The sequence below is a fragment of the Phocoena sinus genome, chromosome 7, assembly GCF_008692025.1.
Source record: "Phocoena sinus isolate mPhoSin1 chromosome 7, mPhoSin1.pri, whole genome shotgun sequence".
In the NCBI taxonomy this organism is placed as follows: domain Eukaryota; kingdom Metazoa; phylum Chordata; class Mammalia; order Artiodactyla; family Phocoenidae; genus Phocoena; species Phocoena sinus.
In genome coordinates this window covers 16,526,783-16,547,388 of record NC_045769.1, presented here as the reverse complement: position 1 = coordinate 16,547,388, position 20,606 = coordinate 16,526,783, and the positions used below count along the sequence as shown (strand labels likewise).

General features: G+C 43.1%; 1 protein-coding gene across 4 annotated transcripts in view; it reads right to left on the bottom strand.

The window, feature by feature from the left end:
* EPHA4 (EPH receptor A4) overlaps window positions 1-13,527 on the bottom strand; it is a 143,671-nt gene extending 130,144 nt beyond the window's left edge. Inside the window, exons 1-3 of one of the 4 annotated variants that reach the window (XR_004350708.1) lie at window positions 13,383-13,473; window positions 10,304-10,371; window positions 5,305-5,968 (exon numbers count right to left, since the gene is read on the bottom strand). Coding sequence is in view for 2 of the 4 variants with exons in the window: in XM_032637332.1 (XP_032493223.1) it covers window positions 5,305-5,968; window positions 10,304-10,371; window positions 13,383-13,473 (823 nt within the window). In the remaining 2 variants the exon portion in view is untranslated. Of the gene's footprint in view, window positions 1-5,304; window positions 5,969-10,303; window positions 10,372-13,382 lie in introns of all 4 variants that reach the window. The other 3 variants (XM_032637332.1, XM_032637335.1, XR_004350709.1) reach the window with 3 other exon arrangements.
* Between the last annotated feature and the right edge of the window lie 7,079 nt (window positions 13,528-20,606).

Below are 20,606 nucleotides of genomic sequence, written 5' to 3'. Positions count from 1 at the left end.
AATGAGACTCCACTGTGTTCCTTAATTGTCAGTGGTGTTACTTGTCTGGTTATCCTAGACTGACCTCCTCCACATACATGCTCATAGTCAAGAAGTTTTACTAAATTCACTTGTCCAAGATAAAGCCAGAAAAATAACAAAGCAAGGTTAATCCAATTTCTTAAAAAATGTACATGTATGATTCACAAATTAAAGTGTTTGCTTAAAAATATTACCAGGAAAAACTAAGACACCCTAACTATCAACCAACAAGGAAAAAAATTAAAGCATGATATATTCATACTACAGAATATTAATTATCAATTATGAAGGATGAAAAAAAGTTATATTCTCTAATATGGAATGATGTCCATGACAAACAGTCAAGCACCTTAAAAACAAGATGACAAGAAGATGATTCCATTTCTATAATTTTTTTAAATACATGAATATAGATATATTTGCATTATCTGTCAAATCATGAAGAGTGGAAACTCAGAAATAAGTTGGAGTAAGAGTCTGAAGCATACAGTTCTTTGGTAATGTTAAATTCATTAATTAAATGCAAAAAAAAATTGCCCCCCAAAAACCTAAGTATTAAAATTCAACGATGTGAAAGTCAAACACGTATCATGACCACCTCTGTTTCGCGCTGTAGTAACTGAAAAGCCATTTAATGTCTTTCTCCTAAAGACTCAAGTCTTAACAGAATAATTGTGTCTTAATTCATTTTTGAAAAGTACAAGGAAGTTCAGTCAGATTAAAATAAATCATCAAATCTTAAATATCGGATTCAAACATCCCTGAGATAATTCCTACGTGGTGCTTTGGTGAATCCCAAATAGAGACCATTGCCTGATTCACACTCACAAAAGAAGCCTGGTCACACGTAGAAGGGAAAATAAAAAAGTATAACGGGAAAAGGACAATAATTAAACCCTGCTCTTCTCAGATGTAAAGAATCGTGTCTTTCAATGATCACAGCCATGCTTCAAAGCCAGAGATAAAAGCAGCCATGTGACTTGAGCAATTGATTCTTAAAGACATGATTCAAAGGTAGAAGAAAAATTTCAGAAGTGGAAAGGATATAACAGTATCTCTCTGAACTATATTTTAAATGCTTCCTTTCCCGTACTGCGTTCTCCTACGGTCCTTCTATAATATATTAGGAAAACAAAGTAATATTTTTTGTCTAAACACAGTCCTCTCCCTCTTTTCAGAGCACAGATGGGAAATATTTTACAGCCATCAAAGCATTTCTGTATCGTTCTTTCTCAGAAGAGCTTTTAATAAGATACCTTTCGCTGATATGAAGGCATCATATATGTAATGATATATAATATAGATCCTAGATATAGAGGACCCCAAACAATTTACAGCAAAATTACGTATTTAAGCAAGGTTTAATTCCTACCTAGCATTATTTGGCCTTAAGTGACTCCATAAGAATGTCTTCTTTTCATTAGTATTATTTTTATCCATGCTCTCTGAAAATATTGCTTATTAATCTTTCACAAAGAGTAAATCTGTGACTTCCTTTCATTGTTCAGTTCTTTAATTAAGCAAAGAATAAGTTAATAAAGAATCTTTTCCTCTCTTCCTCCTGCTTAATATTTCTGAGGTAATAAAACAACCCTGTAAAACATCTGGAACATTCCCTCCCGGGGGTGGGGGGGACATGTCTCAGGAGGATTTTGTTTCCTTTTTCCTACTAACTAGCACAGTTACCTATCCACTGCACCCAATCACTAGGCAAGTTCAAACTACTGCTAACACCAGGCAGACATTCTCCTGGAGAAGACAAATGAGTGGCTTACACTCTTTTTTGTCCTGCTGGGACTGAGCCAGATCATTTCAGAAAATGGTATTCAAGGGCAGAATGAACTTGCAGCTGCTTCAGAGGGCAATGCCCGCCATCACCCTGCCGCTCTTGACACTTTTGACGCGGCTACTCACCTCCGTCTGCATTTGCATGTACTGCTTGGAGGTAAGAACTCCAAGAGGAAGTGTAGTCGTGTCCCCAAGGTCCCTTGAGGACTCCAGCCGAAGACCAGGGTTAGATGCAAACAACAGCACACCCCAGGCCCCCACCCGCCCTGGCCATTTTTGCCCAAGGATCTTTTGTCAAACATTTAAGATCTTAATCAATCTTCACTCTGACCTCCCAGACCCCAAGGAAGATGGATGAGGAAGTAGGTGACCTTTCACCTGTTCTTCTATTTGTCCTGCCACAGCAGACCCATTGAAAAGACAATTGGGGAGGAACCTGCTGCCAGAGTTCTGAAGACTTGCCCATTCTCCTTTATATCCTTTCTTAGGCTCCCTTTACGCCCTGGTCTTTCTTGTCCCACTTCCAAATCACTTTTCTTTCACTCAGAAGAAAGTTCTCTTTCCTGTAGGGGAGGGGAAAAAAATGACACTGTCCAAATATCATTTTCAAATGAATGTTATTCCTTGTTAGGGCAAAGGCAATGCTTCCTATCTTTGTCCTTGACTTCTAAGAGCGGTTGTAAGACGGACTTCCCTTTTACCATTTTAACTCAACAACCTTAAAGTTCAACAGCTATGACCTTGGTAAGAGCTGAGTGATACAGGAAATGTTAGCATTAACATCAGATTAATGCTTTATGACCTAAAAGGTGATTTTTACTAATTTTACATCACTGTGTCCTCCTAGCAAGTCTCTAAGCTAAGTACAATTATTATCAACCCATTTTATAGATGAACAAACCAAGGCTCAGAGGGCTTAAGAAATGCTCAAGGTCTTGCAGCTAAGTGACCAAACTGAGACACATTTCCTTGTGTCGATGTTCTTTCTGCTCTTCCTAGATAATCCTGATATTCCAGAAATGATGGCACGGATGGAGGAAACCATTTTCATTACTCTTAAGATGTTTACAGTCTTGAGTTATCCCTAAAAATTCTCACTCAAACTTGGAATTTTAGAATTGTTGTCATTCAGGTTTTTTCTTCCTCCCTAAATTCATCAGAGATTCTTACCTGGTAGTCTTGAATACAAGCAAAGTGCAAGGTTTTGTGCAAGAAGTGTCTTCTTGAAAGATGTAATCATTTTACAAGTAGCAAAGAAAATACCTGGGTAGCAAGAGTGCAGAGAACAAAGATTCTCAAAAATAGCTTAATCAACCTTCCCCTTCCATTACATATCTCGCCTTGTGTTAGGAACAGTTTGCTCAGAAACGGACTGGACCTAAAACATGAAGCCTCACCCTTTCCATGGACCACATGACGATGAACTGGATTCCCAAGGTTATTTCCATAAAGCCAACCACTACCATGTTCAATTGCCTTTACATTCACTTCCCCCTCCATCTTTTTCTCTTTTCCTCCTCATTTGGGTTGTAAAAATGTCAAGGAGTCTCACTGTGCAGCAATGTATGAGTTACTGGGCTCTGTGACAATTGGAAATCAATGACGTTAGATACAGAGAAATGCACTAATGCCAGAAGCATGAACGTTTGAGCAAGAAATGGAAGACAATGTGTGTGTGTGTGTGTTTAAATATATATAAGAATCTTGAAATGTAAAGATGTGCAAGTCCTGTCTTACAAAAATCAAAAAGGCAGAATAACTTACTCTAAAATGTGATGCAATGTCACTGCCCTATTCATTTCACTCTTCCTGCTATGATGACTGTAATTTCAGTGCCAGGAACAATGCACTCGTGTATTTTCTCATGTTAATACCAGAATCTACTTCAGGGTTTCCATTTGGTACAGCTTACCTAGTAGTTGCCAAGTCAAGAGTTAACAAAATGGCAAGAAATCAACCTTTGTAAAAACAAAACAGAACAAAAAAACCCTTGAAATTCCAACCTTTAAATTTTCAAGTTCACAGGTTTACCTTTTGACTCTAGGTCAACAGAAAAGGTTGCCAGCCTTTATTCTGTTTTACTTTTCCATGCAGTTAAAAGACAGTCATTGTTAGCTATGCCTAGAAATAACTATAGCAGATCAAGAATGACACTTATGAACTCTGAAAGGAGAAATGCATAACTCTATGACACCAAACTACCCCAAATGCAACTTTCTTTAGGTTATAACTGTTGATTTCCAATCAGTCAAGTGGATTGCTCCATAGTTAATCCCACCCTGTCATTAAGATGGTTGAAATGCCAGACAAATTGTTTGGCAGTCAGTTATTTCGGGCTCTTTAATCGCCAAATCAGATGAACCATGTGGCAATGCAGTCTACAGTTCAACAATTACCCTGAGAAAAGATTAATCTGATCTGTTCCAGAGATGGGACCAAGAGTTACACGCTTTAGCAGGAACCATAATAAGACTGGCAGCAGCAGACTATTAACAACCACTGAAAATAAATACCAAGCAAAAATTAAAATCTTGGAATAACTGCTTTTTTTTTAAGGCTTAATCCACACATGACATGAGCAATCCATATAAATATGGATTACTCCCAGTCCTTCCTCAAACACAAAGCTGCTATAAAGAAGACGAGTTTGCAAACTCCCCGGAAAGGCGAAATAAGGGAAGAGGGAATTGCAGACACAGAACTTTAGGTGAGAGGAAAAAAAAAAAAAAAAAGTCACCTTAGTAATATGATAAATAGTAATTAACATGATAAAAAAATCTGGATTTCTTCAGAAACTCAATAATCAAAATGGATTACAATTTACTATTGCCTCTCACCACAGATCGAATAAGAAGACCCTTCCTAGCTCTTTATCACATCCTCAGGGAAATCAAGAGGGCTTTCATCAAGGTTCATTTCACTTGGAAACCCTATCAATGGGTGCTCAGTGGAACATAAGGCACTCGACACCTTGCCGCTCCACTTTGCTGGGCCATGTCTACACTGGTCCACAAGGCAGGAAAAACTGGACTTTCCTCGCACAGCTCAATTTTAATCAGCAGGAGGAAACTGGAACAACAAATCCTAATTCCACCTTTATATCATTCACGTACACATCCACACGAGGAGAGATGTTTACGGACGGGAGAACCATGGTTCGAAAATGGGTCGGCCCTCTTTAAGCAAGGATCAATCAAGGCCTTTCTTCAGCTTGTTCATTTACATTTCAGAGGGCACATCAAGCCGGTTCAGATCTAAGTGCCTGTTAGCAAACGTGTCTGGCCTTCTGCTGATTACAGCAGCATCATTTACTTTGTCAGTACTAGGATCGTCTTAGCTTTACCACCTGGAGCTGTAGCACTTACTCATTAGACCCCTCTGTCCCACCACGTCCCACAGGGGCTGCTAATTACTGGCTTTACTCCATTTAGCCTCATCTCTGATTTAATTATGTGCACGCGGTCCTGATGAAAAGTACAAGATGGCTCTCCTTACCCTGGCATTCTCCATTCCGCTCTTCATGCCCAGCGTGGCATAGGCAGTTGCCGATGGGCACCAGCCATTCACCATCTGCCCCGCAGTACATTTTTGGCACATCCCTCTCTTCTGAGTTGTTGACACAGGAGCCTCGAACTTCCACCAGGGAAGACGTATCGGCCCCTGTGATGGTGTCTGGAAACTGAGCCAGATTGCGAACGGTGAGCGGACACTTCTTGTAGAACACTCGGACCGAAACCAAGGCGATGCAGGCCCCTACATCCTGAAACGCCAGATAGAACCCTTTTTTGCTCAATGGCCCTACGTCCCGGATTTCCGTGTTCAGCTTCATGATTCGGTCGCCAATGTCCACTTGGGTGAAGCTCTCGTCGGCGGCGATGGTGTCAATTTTGGCAAACTGGCTCTCTCGGATAAAACGCTCCTTGTCGTTGTCCGATTCATAGTAGTACAGGTTAAACGTCTCCTTGCAAGTGCCCATGACGCCCGGAAGACTGTTGCAGTCCCTCAAGGTGAACTTGATCTCAATGTACACCCTCTGAGCCCCTTCTCGGGTGATCCAATCAGTTCGCAGCCAATTATTCTGGCTGGGCTCCATCACGTTGCACACTTGGTAGGTTCGGATTGGCGTATTTTTTTCATCCATAATGCTCACTTCCTCCCACTGCAAAGATCCAAAGGAAATGCATCAATTACAAAAATTTCATCATACCGTGATTTATCAGTTCTATTTTACCCTCATAGCACAGTGATGATTTTTGTTGAAGTAAGAAAGAAAGCTACCCAGCACTAATTCCTCACCAAGGTGATATTATATTGGGAAAGTATTTTAATTTTCACTCTTTTGCCTCAGATCCAGAGGTTTTGCTGGATTGATTGCTTTTGAGTTCTCAGCAGTTCCTCGTTCCTGGTGGTCTAACAACCTCAAATTCACCTATTACAACTGCTACAAGTTCAAGTGACAACAGTTCAAACTTACTCATAAATGAAAAAACTAGTATGTGTATTGTTTCAACAACTGAGCAGAGACCTGCAAATTAAGAGCAGGAAGTGCAGAGTCTGCCAAAGGAAGACAGTTATCAATCAGTGGTGCTCCTGTCAGAACTCTGCTCTCTAACACCTAAAAAAAAAAGTCTATTTTTTTTTTTTTTTTTTTGGCGATGTCACTACTCTTTAAAGGGGTAAAGAAAATCTCACCATTTTGGTTTTGGTAATCCTGGGAGGATAGAGAGTAAACTTTATGGTTAGATTTCTCAAATACACTGTCATTTATAATGGTAGAACACTTTTCAAGAACATGTATTCAGTCAAAAAGTTTGTATACTGTTCTTATTTTTAGAACAAAGTAAACACAAATGCACACGTGCACTGCTTCTAAATAGACTGTGGATATTGGGAATAAAACAGTAAATGGTATTTATGAGTCAAAGCCCAAGAAAATTAAAGAAGGATGGTAGGGTTTTCTTTCAATCTACCTCCTAACATAGAGACTCTCATAGTGGGATAATCTGAGTTCAGCAAAATTCACTGTGACTAGCGTTGTAGTTTCATTCTCGCTGTGGCTTTTAAAGTAATCCTAAAAGCAGCAAGATAATTTGGGGCTCCTACCAGACTGATAGACAGCCTCCAATTCTTCATTAATATCTACAGTAATTTCTTTATATAGATCTGGTACAAATCAGCTTAAGTATCTAACACATGAATATAATTAGAAGAAAAAAGATAGTTTAAAAAAATTTGTATTCTATAATAGCTATACTTAAAGCTCCATTCAAGCCAATGAAGTACATAGAATCATAACATATCTTTTAACAGGTTTCCCATCTGTGCATTGGAAAACTATTAATGGATGGAAATGTTACTATGTGAAGGGCCATAATGCATAAAATTCTGTATCCCTTTCATCTGCCACCATTATGAAAGTTTTAGAACTGGGAGAGTTAAGTGCCCTGTGGTGATTAAAATTTCTTTTTATCCACTAAGCAATAAATCACCAGTAATTTACTTATTTGGGGGAAATTCATGTAAATCCAAAAATAGATCCCCACCTTCAAAAAAACCTACTCAGCATGCTTCTCATCTCAGAACAAAGGAAATATGGAAAAACACATTTATCAATGTAAATGAAAGCACATAGGGATATCTCCACAGTTCATACACATAATTCAGGTCTAATTCGAATTTTCCAGCCCAAACTTAATTGTCTAAACACATTGATCAATTCAGCAGAACAAGGACAAATCTCCCCTTAGTTTTGCATTTTACAATCAGTGTCAGAAACTCAGTATACTCCTTTAAATGAACACTGAAAAGAAATTAGGTTTTTGCTACAATGTTGCCATCAGAAACCATCACTTTCCATTATTTTCATGTTCTGCTTAGCTGTTCTGATGGAAAAATGAAAGAACAGTGACTACAATTCATTTTTGACCTGGTGGTATTGTCAAATAAGGTTTCTTTTTCTTTTTAAAAATAACAACAACAAGCAACAAATAAATGTCATTATTCGTCAAAATTATAATCTCAGATTTCCAGCCAAGAAAGATGTGAACTGTTCTAACAATAAGTAGAGATTTCAGAAAAATCAAAAGATTCAAATACGCTTTTACACTCAGAAAGACTTTTTTAAAGCCAATCCACCCCCTACTTGTTAGATATCCAATTTACCCCTTCATTCTAGGCCCAAAAAAAGTCTTCTTTATTACAAAATCTAGAAATTAATTAAACTTTATAATTTGGCACATAATTTCTCAATGGCTACTATGTAGCTTGGAAGGACTAATTCTATTATACACAAATAAAATTTCATTTCTTATGTTTCATAACAATATTTAAAACATTACACACATGCTAGTTAAGGAAAGGGAAGGAATACATTCTATATTCAGAAGTCCACATTCTGCCCATAAAAGGTTCTGGGTTGTGTACAGTCAGCTATGCACAGTATATATATATTTTTTTTTAAGGGACACGGAGACAACCAAAAGAAGTTTTGTGTCTAGAAAAAGTGACCAGGTGCTCTTTCAACAGTTCTCTGGGAGCTGGTGTGGGGGGAGGGAGATGTCTGTAGCGTATTAAGTTGCAATAAAAGCTTCCCAGAAACTAGATAGACCATGAACTGTACTTGAAAATGTGTTACTCCTTGCTTTTCAATAGGCCACATGTATATTTAGTGTAACAAGTCAGGTCCAAAATCATACTGGATGTATCCTCTCTTCAAACTTGGGAACAGCCAGTAAGAAAAATAAGGCTCATTAATTTTTTTAATGCAAGTACCGATACCTTCCATCCTCAGTTTTGCCAGCAGTCCGGGAATACATTCAGCCTACAGAGCAATACCTCTGGTGTAGCATGGGAAAGCCTCCTTGAATCAATGACCTTTCCAGGGTATAGGATTAACAAGAGTCTGACTCTCACAAGATAAAGCTGTACCTTTCTTCGCATTCAAAGGATGAGGGCAATTGCCTGCAATCAGCGGTGAATACAGCCTGTCTAAACTGCCAGAGACCTGCCAATCATTCTCCCTCCCTTTAAAAAAAAAATGGTTTTGAGGGCAGACTAGAATTTTTCAGCAGAGACCCAACCAACTTTAGTCAGGTTCAGGCAAGAAAAACAGGAAGGCAGGACAATCTCCATTTTATTTCAAATGGATGACAAGACTTGCTTTGGAGAAAGCCTAAAATTTTCCATTCTTGCCTTGTCTTATTTTTTTTTTTTTTTTTTTTATGCTGTACACGGGCCTCTCACTGTTGTGGCTTCTCCCGTTGCGGAGCACAGGCTCCGGACGCGCAGGCTCAGCGGCCATGGCTCACGGGCCCAGCCGCTCCGCGGCATGTGGGATCCTCCCCGACCGGGGCACGAACCCGCGTCCCCTGCATCGGCAGGCGGACTCGCAACCACTGCGCCACCAGGGAAGCCCCCTTGTCTTATTTTTGAAGCCCATCTTCTATAACAGTTTCTGTGAATCTTTATTTTTTTCAATCCTTTATTGTTTATTCAATGGCCAGGTGTGAAGCGCCATACTGGGTGCTGGCATTACAATTTTTGCCCGATAAAGACTCCTAATCTTTCACCCCCACTGCTTTTAATCAAATGACTCAGTCACAGACTATCAAGCATGTAAAGGTAGGATGATATGCTTAATTTTTAAAGGATTTGAGAGTTTTAATTTGGCAGATGCCAGAGTTACACATTGTACTGACTTCTTTCCAAAGCTGATTCATTCTGACCTATTATTAGGGGGGGAGGATGGGGTAGGAGAATGCAGCTATTGACCTAATTCTATTCTATTCTCACGGCAAATTCAAGAAGAAACGAACAGTGATGCCCTCTCATACTCTATAATCCAGCCTCCCCAGTCCCCAAAGATGCAAGATTCCAAATACTTTAACTTTCATATTTAGTAACAACAATGCCAAACTTGGGGCTTTTTTTTTTTTTTTTCTGCATAGATGCTGCCCTTGGTACAAGTTTGTAAGGCTTTCTCTCAGCGTGCAAGTGAAAAGCAGCTGATTTAAGATTGTCATAGCAAGTTACAGAGCCCCCCGCTGCTCTCACACAGAACTAAACCTGCTCCTGGTACGATTAGTAATGTTCTCTCCCTGGTATTTTTGTTTATTCATTTTCCTCCTCTGGAAATAGAACAATTGCTCTAAAATTAACCCTGTCAGGACTTCATGGCTATCACAGCAATAGGCATATATATGAATTTGGTCCCCAGATCGTATTTCTTGTTGGTGTTTTAGTCTTAAATAGGCATCTAAGGCAATGCCTCCACCAATCTCCTAGTTTGGAAACCCCTTTTGGATTCCAGTTCTTCCATGACAGAGCTATCCAAAGGGAGTATAGGATTTCTCCAACAAAGCGTAATTCACTTCATAGGCCATGGCGGAAATCTGACCCCCGGCCACAATCAACAAGAATCACGCCATTAGGACTCTCAGAAAGTTGCTAATCACTCCTTTTTACCCTGTGGGTCAGAGAGCAATTCGGAACTTACCCCTCCTTCCAGAGGGCTTGCTATCCACCCAAGTTCTCCCTGAACAGATCTGGAATCCAGTAAAGTAACTGCAAAAAACCAAAGAAAAATAGATTAATTTCCAATTGCAAAAAGCCAATACTACAAAAAACCATTTGCCTGAGCGTTTCCATATGTGCCGAGGGTGTGCATATCCAACTCTGATCAAAACCTAAACCCGGTCTCACTTATGTAAATAATCATTACTCACTCGATCTTCTCCCCTCTTTAAATCTGCAGGTTCTTATTTATTTAACTTGCTTAGCATTTAAAATTCCATCCCAGGACTCAGTTGATTCTTTTTCTAAAAAGGATGAATTGAGAATCTCAAGTACAATTCAAAAAATAAATATATCTATGTAGGGCAGTTACACTCCCAAGCAAAATCTGCATTCATCTCTGTCTGGTATCTACTAGAGTTATTTGTTTTTGCAAGTTTCAGATGACCGCATAACTCATCATCATGGTGACAGAGCCACAAGTGAATTCTATCAGAGAGTACTCAAAAGGGTCATGAAAAGGCTCTCTCCCCTACCATTTTTTTTTTTCCCTCCACCACCAAATAATAGGCCCTGGATGTGGTATCCGCTGCTTTTTTAAATATCAAAGTTTCAGAAGGGGGAAATGGCAGACGTGTGGAATTAGAATGCAAATACACTTAAGTATTCTCTTTGGCCTTTTTGAAGACAATCGGAGACTCCTTCCCCCAAGAGGAAATCACTGGTTTAAATTTTAGTTATGGAGGACTGCCTAATAGATTTTGTATGCTTGTGCTACACCTAAGAGTATGCATCCAAGCTTGGGGGGACCGGGAGGGCGGCTATACGGCGGTCGCACCCCGCCCACGCTGGAACAGTCCTAGGCACCGAGAACATTGAAAACGACGCAATGGATTCCTAAACTCTCCACATTGTCTTTCCCACCGAGATCTGCAGGCCTGAGGGTCGTAAGGCCCATCTCAAAGGAACCACTGGGTTATTAATTTGATCAGGGAGGCTGGCTCTTCAGGCGGGGGGAGGGGTGGGAAATGGGAAACCTTCATCCTTGCTCGTGCGCACCCCAACTCTCAGTCTCGCCCCCCGGCCCCTGAATTCTGCCCACCTCTCCTCTCATTTCACCCCGACGTCAAAGTAGTTAAAAATGAGCCTCTTTCTCCTGATTTTCCCGAGAAACCTGAATTCCTAGGTTCTGTTAATTATTTTAAAATGTAGAGCCTTCCCCGGGTCGCTCCCGCCCGGAGTTGCGCCCCCCACCTTCTCTCCTCTTGGTCTCTAGAGAAAAGCCCGCTACATCCATTTGGATTTATGTAAGGTGGATTAGGGACACAAAGGGAACAATAAGACCCAATTTACAAAAAAAGGAAGGGAGTAGAAAGGGAGGGTAAAAGGGAGAAAAGAAAACGTGATGGGAATAAAAAGCAACAAAATGAATTAATTTTTAAGGGGGAGGAGGGGTCGGAGAGGGGTTGACCTCCCCTCCTTTCTACATCAGCCTACAGCTCCATCACCGCCTTTTTTGTCTAGGGCTCCCAAGTTTTGTTCCCCAAAGAAAAAACAAGGGGAAAAAAGGAAAAAATCTCTGCGTTTGGTGCAGAGAGGTCTTGGGGGACGTCCTAACAAGAGTGCGAAGTAGTCAGGAGAACGCGGGATCCACGATACCGCTCAGAGGAACGACCCCAGGGACCGAGATGGCCCACGTCGGTAGGAGAGAGGAGATCGAAAGGGTGACAGAGCGCCTCTTTCCTCCCAAGCCTTGTCTGCCGGCAGGTGTGTGAATCTCTAGGAGGTTGCGTCCGGCGAGCTCTTGGCGCCGCCCGCCCAGCCAAGGCTAAGTTGGTTTTTGGCTCCCTCCTTCGGAACAGGGAAAATGATAGATTGTACGGGGATGGATGCACGGATCCTGGCAAGATGGACAGTCGGATGGATGGATGGATGGATGGATGGATGGATGGGGGAGGGTGGGGAGGTGAAGGAGTCGGCGAGCCAGTTGCGCGCAGGCTCGAGCGCGAGCATTGCCGGAACAGAAGCGCACACAATCGGGGCACTCGAGCACAGGCACACAATTGTCCGCGTCGACGCGGACACCCGCGCACCCACAGACACCCATATGCGCGCGCGCGCGCATACCCACACGCACACGCAACTCGCCCTTCTCTGAGATCATCAGAAACTAAATGATAAACCCCCACCTCCCCGACACAGACACACACACACACACACACACACACACACACAGCCCTCCAGCATGTCCAAACAGACGCACATAAAACTGAGCACCTATACTGAGTCAGTTGGTCCGGCACGTTCCCTTCTAACTAACCCGGTGTACAGTTGTAGGGGCAAAAAGCTAAAACTCGAGTACGTTCAGCTTGCCAGCGGGTTCCCAAGGTCTGCGGGATGACAAGAGGAGCTTTGTGTCCCCTAGGCCAGCAGTCGCACCCCGACGGCGCAGGGGCCCGGCTGGGAGAAAGGTATCTGACGTCGGGTGCTAGCAATCAAATCAGGTCACCGGCGAGCGGCGAGCGGCGCCACGACCGCTGCGCGGCGGAGGCCCGGCAGCCAGGTCCCGGGAAGCGCAGGGCTCGGGAAACTTTGCAGAAACCAGAGCTCGCAAAGCTTTCGCAAGAACCCGAGAGCACCACCATACCCTCAGGGACCTCCAGGTTTCCGTTCCCCCTCGACCTGGGCTGAGCGGGTAAGTGGCGGTAGGAGTAGGTCCACAAAATTTATTTATTTATTTGTTTTCTTGGCGTTGTCTCCCATGCTTCCCCTCGGGGCACCTCGGGATGCCCTCGCCGGTGGATGCCGATAAACTTTGTCCTTTCGCTACAAACTTGGGCAACCTCGCCACACGCACGGGTCACCGCCCCGAGGCAGGCTGCCCGGCCGCTCCCCGCCTTCCCTTCGTGGTTCTCCTCGCTCCAGACCCCTTTCTCCGGAGTCAAGGCGACCGCTCGCGCCGGGATCCCCCTGCACCCTCAGGCCTCGCGCTCCCGGGGACCATTCACCCGCCGATCTTCGCCTCTCTGTCCCAGACCGCAGAAAGGCCGCCCCGTTCTTACCTTCATTCGCGGGATACACCCTGGAACCCGTGACAGCGTCGCAAATCCCAAACAGAAACGAAAAGAGGAGGAAATAAAAAATCCCAGCCATGGTTCGCCGGTGCTAACGCTGCTCCTGCCGCTTCTATCCCAGTGGAATAAATGCTTAAGTTAGGAGTGCAGCAGGCTGAAGACATTGCCAAGGGGGTGGGCCCCGCCCGTGACGTGCGCCCGCCAGTCCGCGGCCCGCAGCCAATAGTAGCGCAGAAGGGGTTGCCTTGCTCCGCCCCCGATGAGCAGAGCCCGCCCCTATGCCCCGCCCACTCGGCTCGGCTGGGCGCTTGGTCTCCCCGGGATTAAGGGGGCGAGTTCTGCCGCGTCCCTCCCCTGCTGGAGTGAAGCAGCGGGTCCCCTGGTCGCATCTCAGCGGCCCAGCCCCTGGACGGCGGAAGGAGCTTCGAAAGACTCTGAATTGGTTGGGGGAAGTCCGAGGAAAGGTTGGGAACCCAATCTTACGCCTCGGGCGGTTTGAGATGGAGAAAAATGCTCTTTTATTGCAATAAAAAAAGTATCAAGTTGACCTGCCTCTTTGCTGTTGCTCTTTTTCTGAGGGTCGAAGTGTTCGCCTCCCGCGTGCCCCGACTCAGGCTACACGTTCACTCCTGCGCGCGGCCGCGGCCTCTCTCTGCTACCTGGCTCCTGGCCCCATTTTGTGTCTTTGTGGTGCATCTACATATGAAATGCTCTTTGGGGAGAGTTTTGTGGCTTGATTACTGCTTTTTTCCCAGGCTCCCAGCTGCCTGGAGAGCGGTACCTAATCAGTCCCCAACGTCGAGTGCAGCCCTCGGCCTGTCTCCAGAGACTGAACGAAAGACTTTCTAGCAACGGAGAAGCCCCCTCAGGCCCCATCTCCGCGCTCAGCCGTGGAGGGAAAGGCGCTTCCACCTCCCCGGCCCCGGGACAGGACTCCCCACCCCGGCAAGGCGCCCCGAGATGGCCTTGGCTGCCGGGAGCCAACTGTGTGTTCCCCGTGGGGAGTCCCTGGAACCGGGCCGAGCAAGTTCGGGGCCCGGAGGGTAGAGGCGAAGAGCTGAAGTGGAAGTGCCGGGACCTGCCGCAAACCCGAGCTCGGGGGCTGCCCGGAGCGGTTGCTGCAGCCCTGCGCTCCCGTTGCTCCCCTGGGCTGGTCCGGACAGCTCTCGCCGCCCCAGTAGACGGTGGTGAGCGACAGGACCCGCAGAAATCCGCGCAGCCGCCCCCGCCGAGGTGCTGCGGGTGTCACTGTGGGCCTCCTGGGGGCCCAGGCAGCACTGGGCCCTGGTTTGTCCCCTGATGCCCCGGACGCGGGCGCGGCCAACTGAGCGCTGCCCAGAGACCGCAACGCAGCAGGCGGCCCGGGGCCCGGCCCCCGACGTGACTCGGTGAATTTCTCCGGACGTTTGAAGACGCCCCGATTCCTGACGAGGCCTCCCTCCTTCTCTCCTCCTCCCAAACCACCCCTCTTCTGGCTCCGCACGGGGTAGGGCCAGGTTTTCCTCCCGGGCCTTGGTCCCAGCGGGAAGGCGACCGCGGGGAGATGGAAGCGCCTTTCCCTCTCCGGCGGCAGCTCATCGTGAACCACGCGCGCCACCTGCCGGCCAGAAAAGGGAGTGCGAGGCCCCCGCGGAAGGGCGAGCGGACAAAGACCGCAGCACGCAGTCCGCAGAGTAGGTGTGTCCGTGGGGTATCTTTTCATCCACCCGCTCCTCTCCGAAGCACCCAGGCCACCCCTGCGGAGTGGTGGCGGGTGGCCGTGGAGAGGGCCCCGGAGTCCTGTCGCACTGCTCGCCAGCTGGATTGCAGAAGACGAAATCAGAAAGCGTTTCAAGGAGAAACTCTTAGTATCCCAGGGGTTGCCTGAGTAGCTGCCATCCCTGAAATAGAAATCCTAGAGAAAGAACGAGGGATGTAGGGCGGTGTGGAGGAGAAAGCAGATCGCGGCCACGGTTTCAGGTCATTGGCCTCCGTAGCACATCGTGTCTACTCCACTTGTGCAAATTCAGACCCGGGCTAATTATATGGGCAACTTTTACTTGAGCGCGCTTGGCGAGGCGCTGGGCAGTAGCCGTGTGAGTCGGTGGCCTAGAGGGACAGCTTGTGCGGCTCCAGACTTTCTGACTTCTCCGTGAAAGACCTACTGAAATGTCACAGTCTGAGGAAGTGGATTTCAGTTATTGTAGCTACTGATTTTACACAAGTAAAAAGGGGGATATATATGTACGTGTAAAATAACTGCACGAAGTCCTTCTAAGGAATGCATTTCTAGGTTCCTTCACGTGTCTCCCTGAGGTTTATTGAAAAAGGAGATGAATATTGGTCCCTGTCATTCTGTACACAGACTCAGCGGAGAAAAAGAGCAATCCGAATTATTTTTAAAACGTTTTTAAACAATAGTTGCTTGTTGCCTCTCTGCAAAATTTGAGTGCTGCATGTATGGGTGGTTGAAATGGGAAATCGGCTGGCTGCCTCCTTAGAAACAGTAAAATTTCTAAAACATGAACCATTCCCTGCCCACCCCCACCCCCGGTATATGCACACTGATTATTAAAGTCTTTCTAGCCACAGCTGCCTGAAAGCAAGGCTTCACTTGCTAGGGGACATTCAGTGATGTCTGTCCCCTTTTTTCTTCCCATTTCTCTTTTCAGGACCCAAAGCAGCCCAATAATCTGGAGACCCAAGAGGCAGGAAATGCTAACTTGGGAAAACTGAACTATAACTTCCTCTTTATAGCATTTCTGGGCTAAAGATCAGAAATGAGCTGTTGAATACTGAAGTATTTAGGATGAAGGTATACGATAGCTTGGATTTCTGTAGAAACATTCCAATAAAAAAAGAAAAAGAAAGAAAAAGAGTAAAGGAATAAATAGATGAAACAGAATTGGGAAATTTGGGGTATATTTTTAAGTGCCGAAAATAGGACTCGTGAATTCATTATACTATTCTTTCTATGCTTAAGTGTGTTCGATGTTTTCCGTAATAAAAGTTATAGTAGAAAAAAAAAGAAGAAATGAGGTGCTGAAAATTCCTCTGTCCACTGTGACAACCTAGAGGAAAAGTGTTCTAATCCAACAGACATGATTCCTCCTTAAAAACAGGACAAAAATGAAAAAAATGATGGTGGTCCTGGTCTACCATCTATGCAAATCCCCTACTTTATTGGAAAACGCCTTGGAATTTTCAGACATTTGAGAGTATTTGCAACAAATCAGTCACTCAGTGAAGTCGAAAACATACAATAGAATACCACACGAAAAGCGCCTAAAATCACCTACTTTTAGTATAAATTAGCTTGACTCTTTAATAAAACTAGCCTCCCCACTGCTGTGAGAAATTGAGAGTATTTTGAATCCAATAAGAGATATGTCAAAACATATATGCTTATAAGCTTAATGAAAATAATAATTGAATAATTTGAAATTCTTGGCATAATTGTTCTTTTTGTACAGTGCCTACCATAAAATCTTGAGCTACAAAGTACATTTTAAATGCTTATTTGAATTAAGGTTGAATTTCAAAAGTATCTCTAATTTGTAAAGACTTTTCAAAATAACACCAAGTATCTTAGGAGTTTCTGCATCTAAACGGAGGACCAATTTTACCAAAGCAACAAGAACCTTGGACCTTTGGACAAAAAAACGACAATAAAGCGAGGGCATGGAAGACTAGAGAAAAGGTTAGAATGAGAACAGGAATCCACTTTGCCTTTTACTAGACAGTCTGCCAGATTTTGTAGCTAGTGTAGCTGGACTTCCCTGGACCTTGGTCTCTTTATTAATAAATGGAGTCTCCAACAGTGCTCCAATGACTCCCTGTCATTGCCAGAACCAGGATTTTCAAGACTGACATCCCTAGTTTAACATTCTAACTGTTCTTTTACTAGCTGGGTGTCTTTGTGTAAGTTACTTAACCTCTCTGAGATATGGTTTTCTTATCTGTGAATTGTAGATAGTTATGTGATTCTTCTAAAAATGGAATAAATTTTGTAGAGCACGTAGTATGGTGTCTGGTTCATGATCAGTAGCTATTACTACTTTCAAATAATATCTCATTAATAACTATTAATATTTTTAAATGCGCAATCATTTGTTCAGCTTGAAACTTCCCTTCCATAAGGAAACCGATCTCTGTGATTCACCTTATGCTTTCCATGAGAGGAGAAGGCTTTATTTCACCAACCCCTGGAGTAGGTAGGGGAAATAAATTCTAAGTGCTTCCCTTCTTTCATTGTTGATTTATTACAGCTCACACTAAACTCTTATATCCCTACATGATTCAGTGGGATTTGAACCTAGGGATTGTAACTGTCTTCAAATATAATAGTTTCAAAAATAATTAAATGAAACAAGGTGTAAGGAATAAAAAATGTCACCACCAAGTCAAGATATTGGTGATAATGAATAACCAAAGCTCTAATGAAATATCAACTTTTGTCAGAAAAATGCCCCTAAACTTAGCAACCACCTGAAATATAATGACCTGAAACTATAGTTGATGGGCTTCTTAAATCTCCCAGGAAACTTTGTTGGAGATTTTATCTTTTGATGTCAAGGCTTTGCTGCTATTTCTTATGCAAATAAGAAGCAGGCCACTTGTTAGTCCTTTACACCTCAGTGGGAAAGAGAGCCCCGGAACTCAGGCCTTGACCAGTCAGACGGGTGAGATACTAAGACACAGTAAAAGACCTTCAGAATCCCTGAGGAAAAGGACAAGAAAATAAGGATGGAGATCTCAAGGGGTCAAGATTTTTCTGAAAGTCTGTCTGGTGCTATATCTGAATTTTTGTTCAACTCAAACATTACTCAAGTGCCTACTATGTGCCAAAGACCGCGTGATTAAGATGTGAATGTTGTCTTTTCAGCCCTGGGCAGACACGACACCCACCGCATGGGGTTGGGGGAACCGAACAGAAACCACCGGGAAACTTTTGTTCTCCTGGGAGCTGTGGAGAAGGAGGTGGAACGAGAGGAAGACATCCACCCAGTTCAGTCCTGCAGCAACTCTAGATATCCAGAACTAAACGTTTTGCAGAGACAATGCACCTTTCTTCAGGAGAATTCAGAGGAGATCACTTGCATCTGTTTTTGGCTGTCCTGGGAACATGAGTCAAACATCAAAACGATTTGATTTTTCGGGCACGAAAGCCATGCCCGCGAAGAAATGTAGAATGCTTTTTACTTGGAACCCTTTGATACAACACCTAGCAAATGGTGTTCACTCATTCTTACTCAAAATGCCAAGGTGAAGCTGCAAGTTACAGCCACTATTTTGGCTATTAAATATTTTAATATTTAATAGCTATGTTGATTTATGATTATTAAAAGAGCTCTGGAATTACAGTTGTTTTATCATGAAAAACTAATGATAATATATATGGGGATAACATAAACTGGAACCCTTTTTATTTAGCCCCGTTAAAAGAGAAGTAATTATCTGGTTAGAGAATCAATTTCTAGAAGCACAGCAACAGCCTCTTCTCCCTTTTATTTTTTCTTTCTGAAAAACCATATGTAATTGCAGTGAAATGCTATAAGAAAAATAATAGGATTGTGAACATGATTTATGATTTAGTGCATAATGAGAATGGAAGTTTAGAAACGGAACTTTCCTTTCCCATATCATAGTCTAAAGCATTTACAGAGTGCTTGTACCTCCAATATTTATTTTGTAATTTAAAAGGTCTCTGAATATTCTAAAAATGTCTTAAATGACAGATATGTACTGTGGACAAAAAATTGTTGCCTGCCATTTCAGTAAACAATGAATACTGCTCACCATCAAGTCATCAGTCACGACAGCTGTCCCCAGCGGTGCGCCCTGAGGGGAATTCAGGATGCAGAAAAACAGGATACTGGCCCTAGGTAGTTAAGGTGCATATCAAAGAAATAATTTCAACATGCCCAGAATCTTGCATCTTTCCATATATAGAAAAGCAATCAAATGATTAACTTGAGATGTCTGGTTTTTGTTATTAGCGGTAATCTTTTGATGTTGGATTACATGTTTTGTTTTTTTGGTGTGTGTGTTTGTGTTTTGTTTTGTTTTGTTTTTTAGCAAAAGCTCCTGTATATCCTGGCTCCTCTCTTACCTCTTTGGAACAGTTCCTCAGAGCTTTCTGAGAGGCTGCTTTCCCGGCCTATAGTCCTCGGTAATGCCCCAGATAAAACATAATTCTCAACTTTTAGTTTGTGCGTTTCTTTCAGTCAGCAGTAAAATATAAATTCTTTAAATGTTTATTTTTATTTATTTTTTTTTTTTCTTCTGAGGTATGCAGGCCTCTCACTGTTGTGGCCTCTCCCGTTGCGGAGCACAGGCTCCGGACGCGCAGGCTCAGCAGCCATGGCCCACGGGCCCAGCCGCTCCGCGGCATGTGGGTTTCTCCCGGACCGGGGCACGAACCCGCGTCCTCTGCCCTGGCAGGCAGACTCTCAACCACTGCGCCACCAGGGGAGCCCTAAATGTTTATTTTATTAATGGAATGTTATAAGCATATTTATAGAGGAAATATTGCTTTTGAAATTATGTTTATATTTTATTTCTTTAACCTAATAATTTATTTCAATTAATAAATAAGGAAAGCTTTTTGCCTGCAAAAGATTATGACTTTTGACTGTTTATTCAAAAGGACTAAAGAGGAAACTCAGCCAAAACTCCCAGAAACATAGTATAGGCTTTTTTTTTTTTCTGAATTACAATACTACTTGAGTCCCAACGTAAATCAGTAAAACCTTATTAAAATCAATTGAACGTAAGTAAATTCCCTATATAAAGAAATAAAGTGAGGTTCATAAACATGCTTTAGTTAGAACTGGCATTATTTGGACATAGAATGTTTAAAAACAATGAAAAATTCATATAAAATAAATGCTAACTCAGAAGTCTATGCACAAACCTACATCATACAACTTTAAAATATATTAAGCAGCCCTCTTTTACTTAGTTATATGTGGAATTACTTTTTCTTAGATCATGCCTATATCTGCACAAATAAACTGGCTGAAATTCAGGCCAACAATGAGTTATTTGAAGTAGGGAGGTGAAAAGAAATTCAGTTAGTAACGGATCATTTGACTCAAACTGACATTTAAAGTATATTGGTTGGACCATTTAGCTTTTTTCTTATTCAATTCTATGTGTATGCACCCCAGGTTTTCTTTTGATGGGGCAGTCAGAGAAGAAGTTAAAAATTAGGCGTTAAAATGCAGAGAA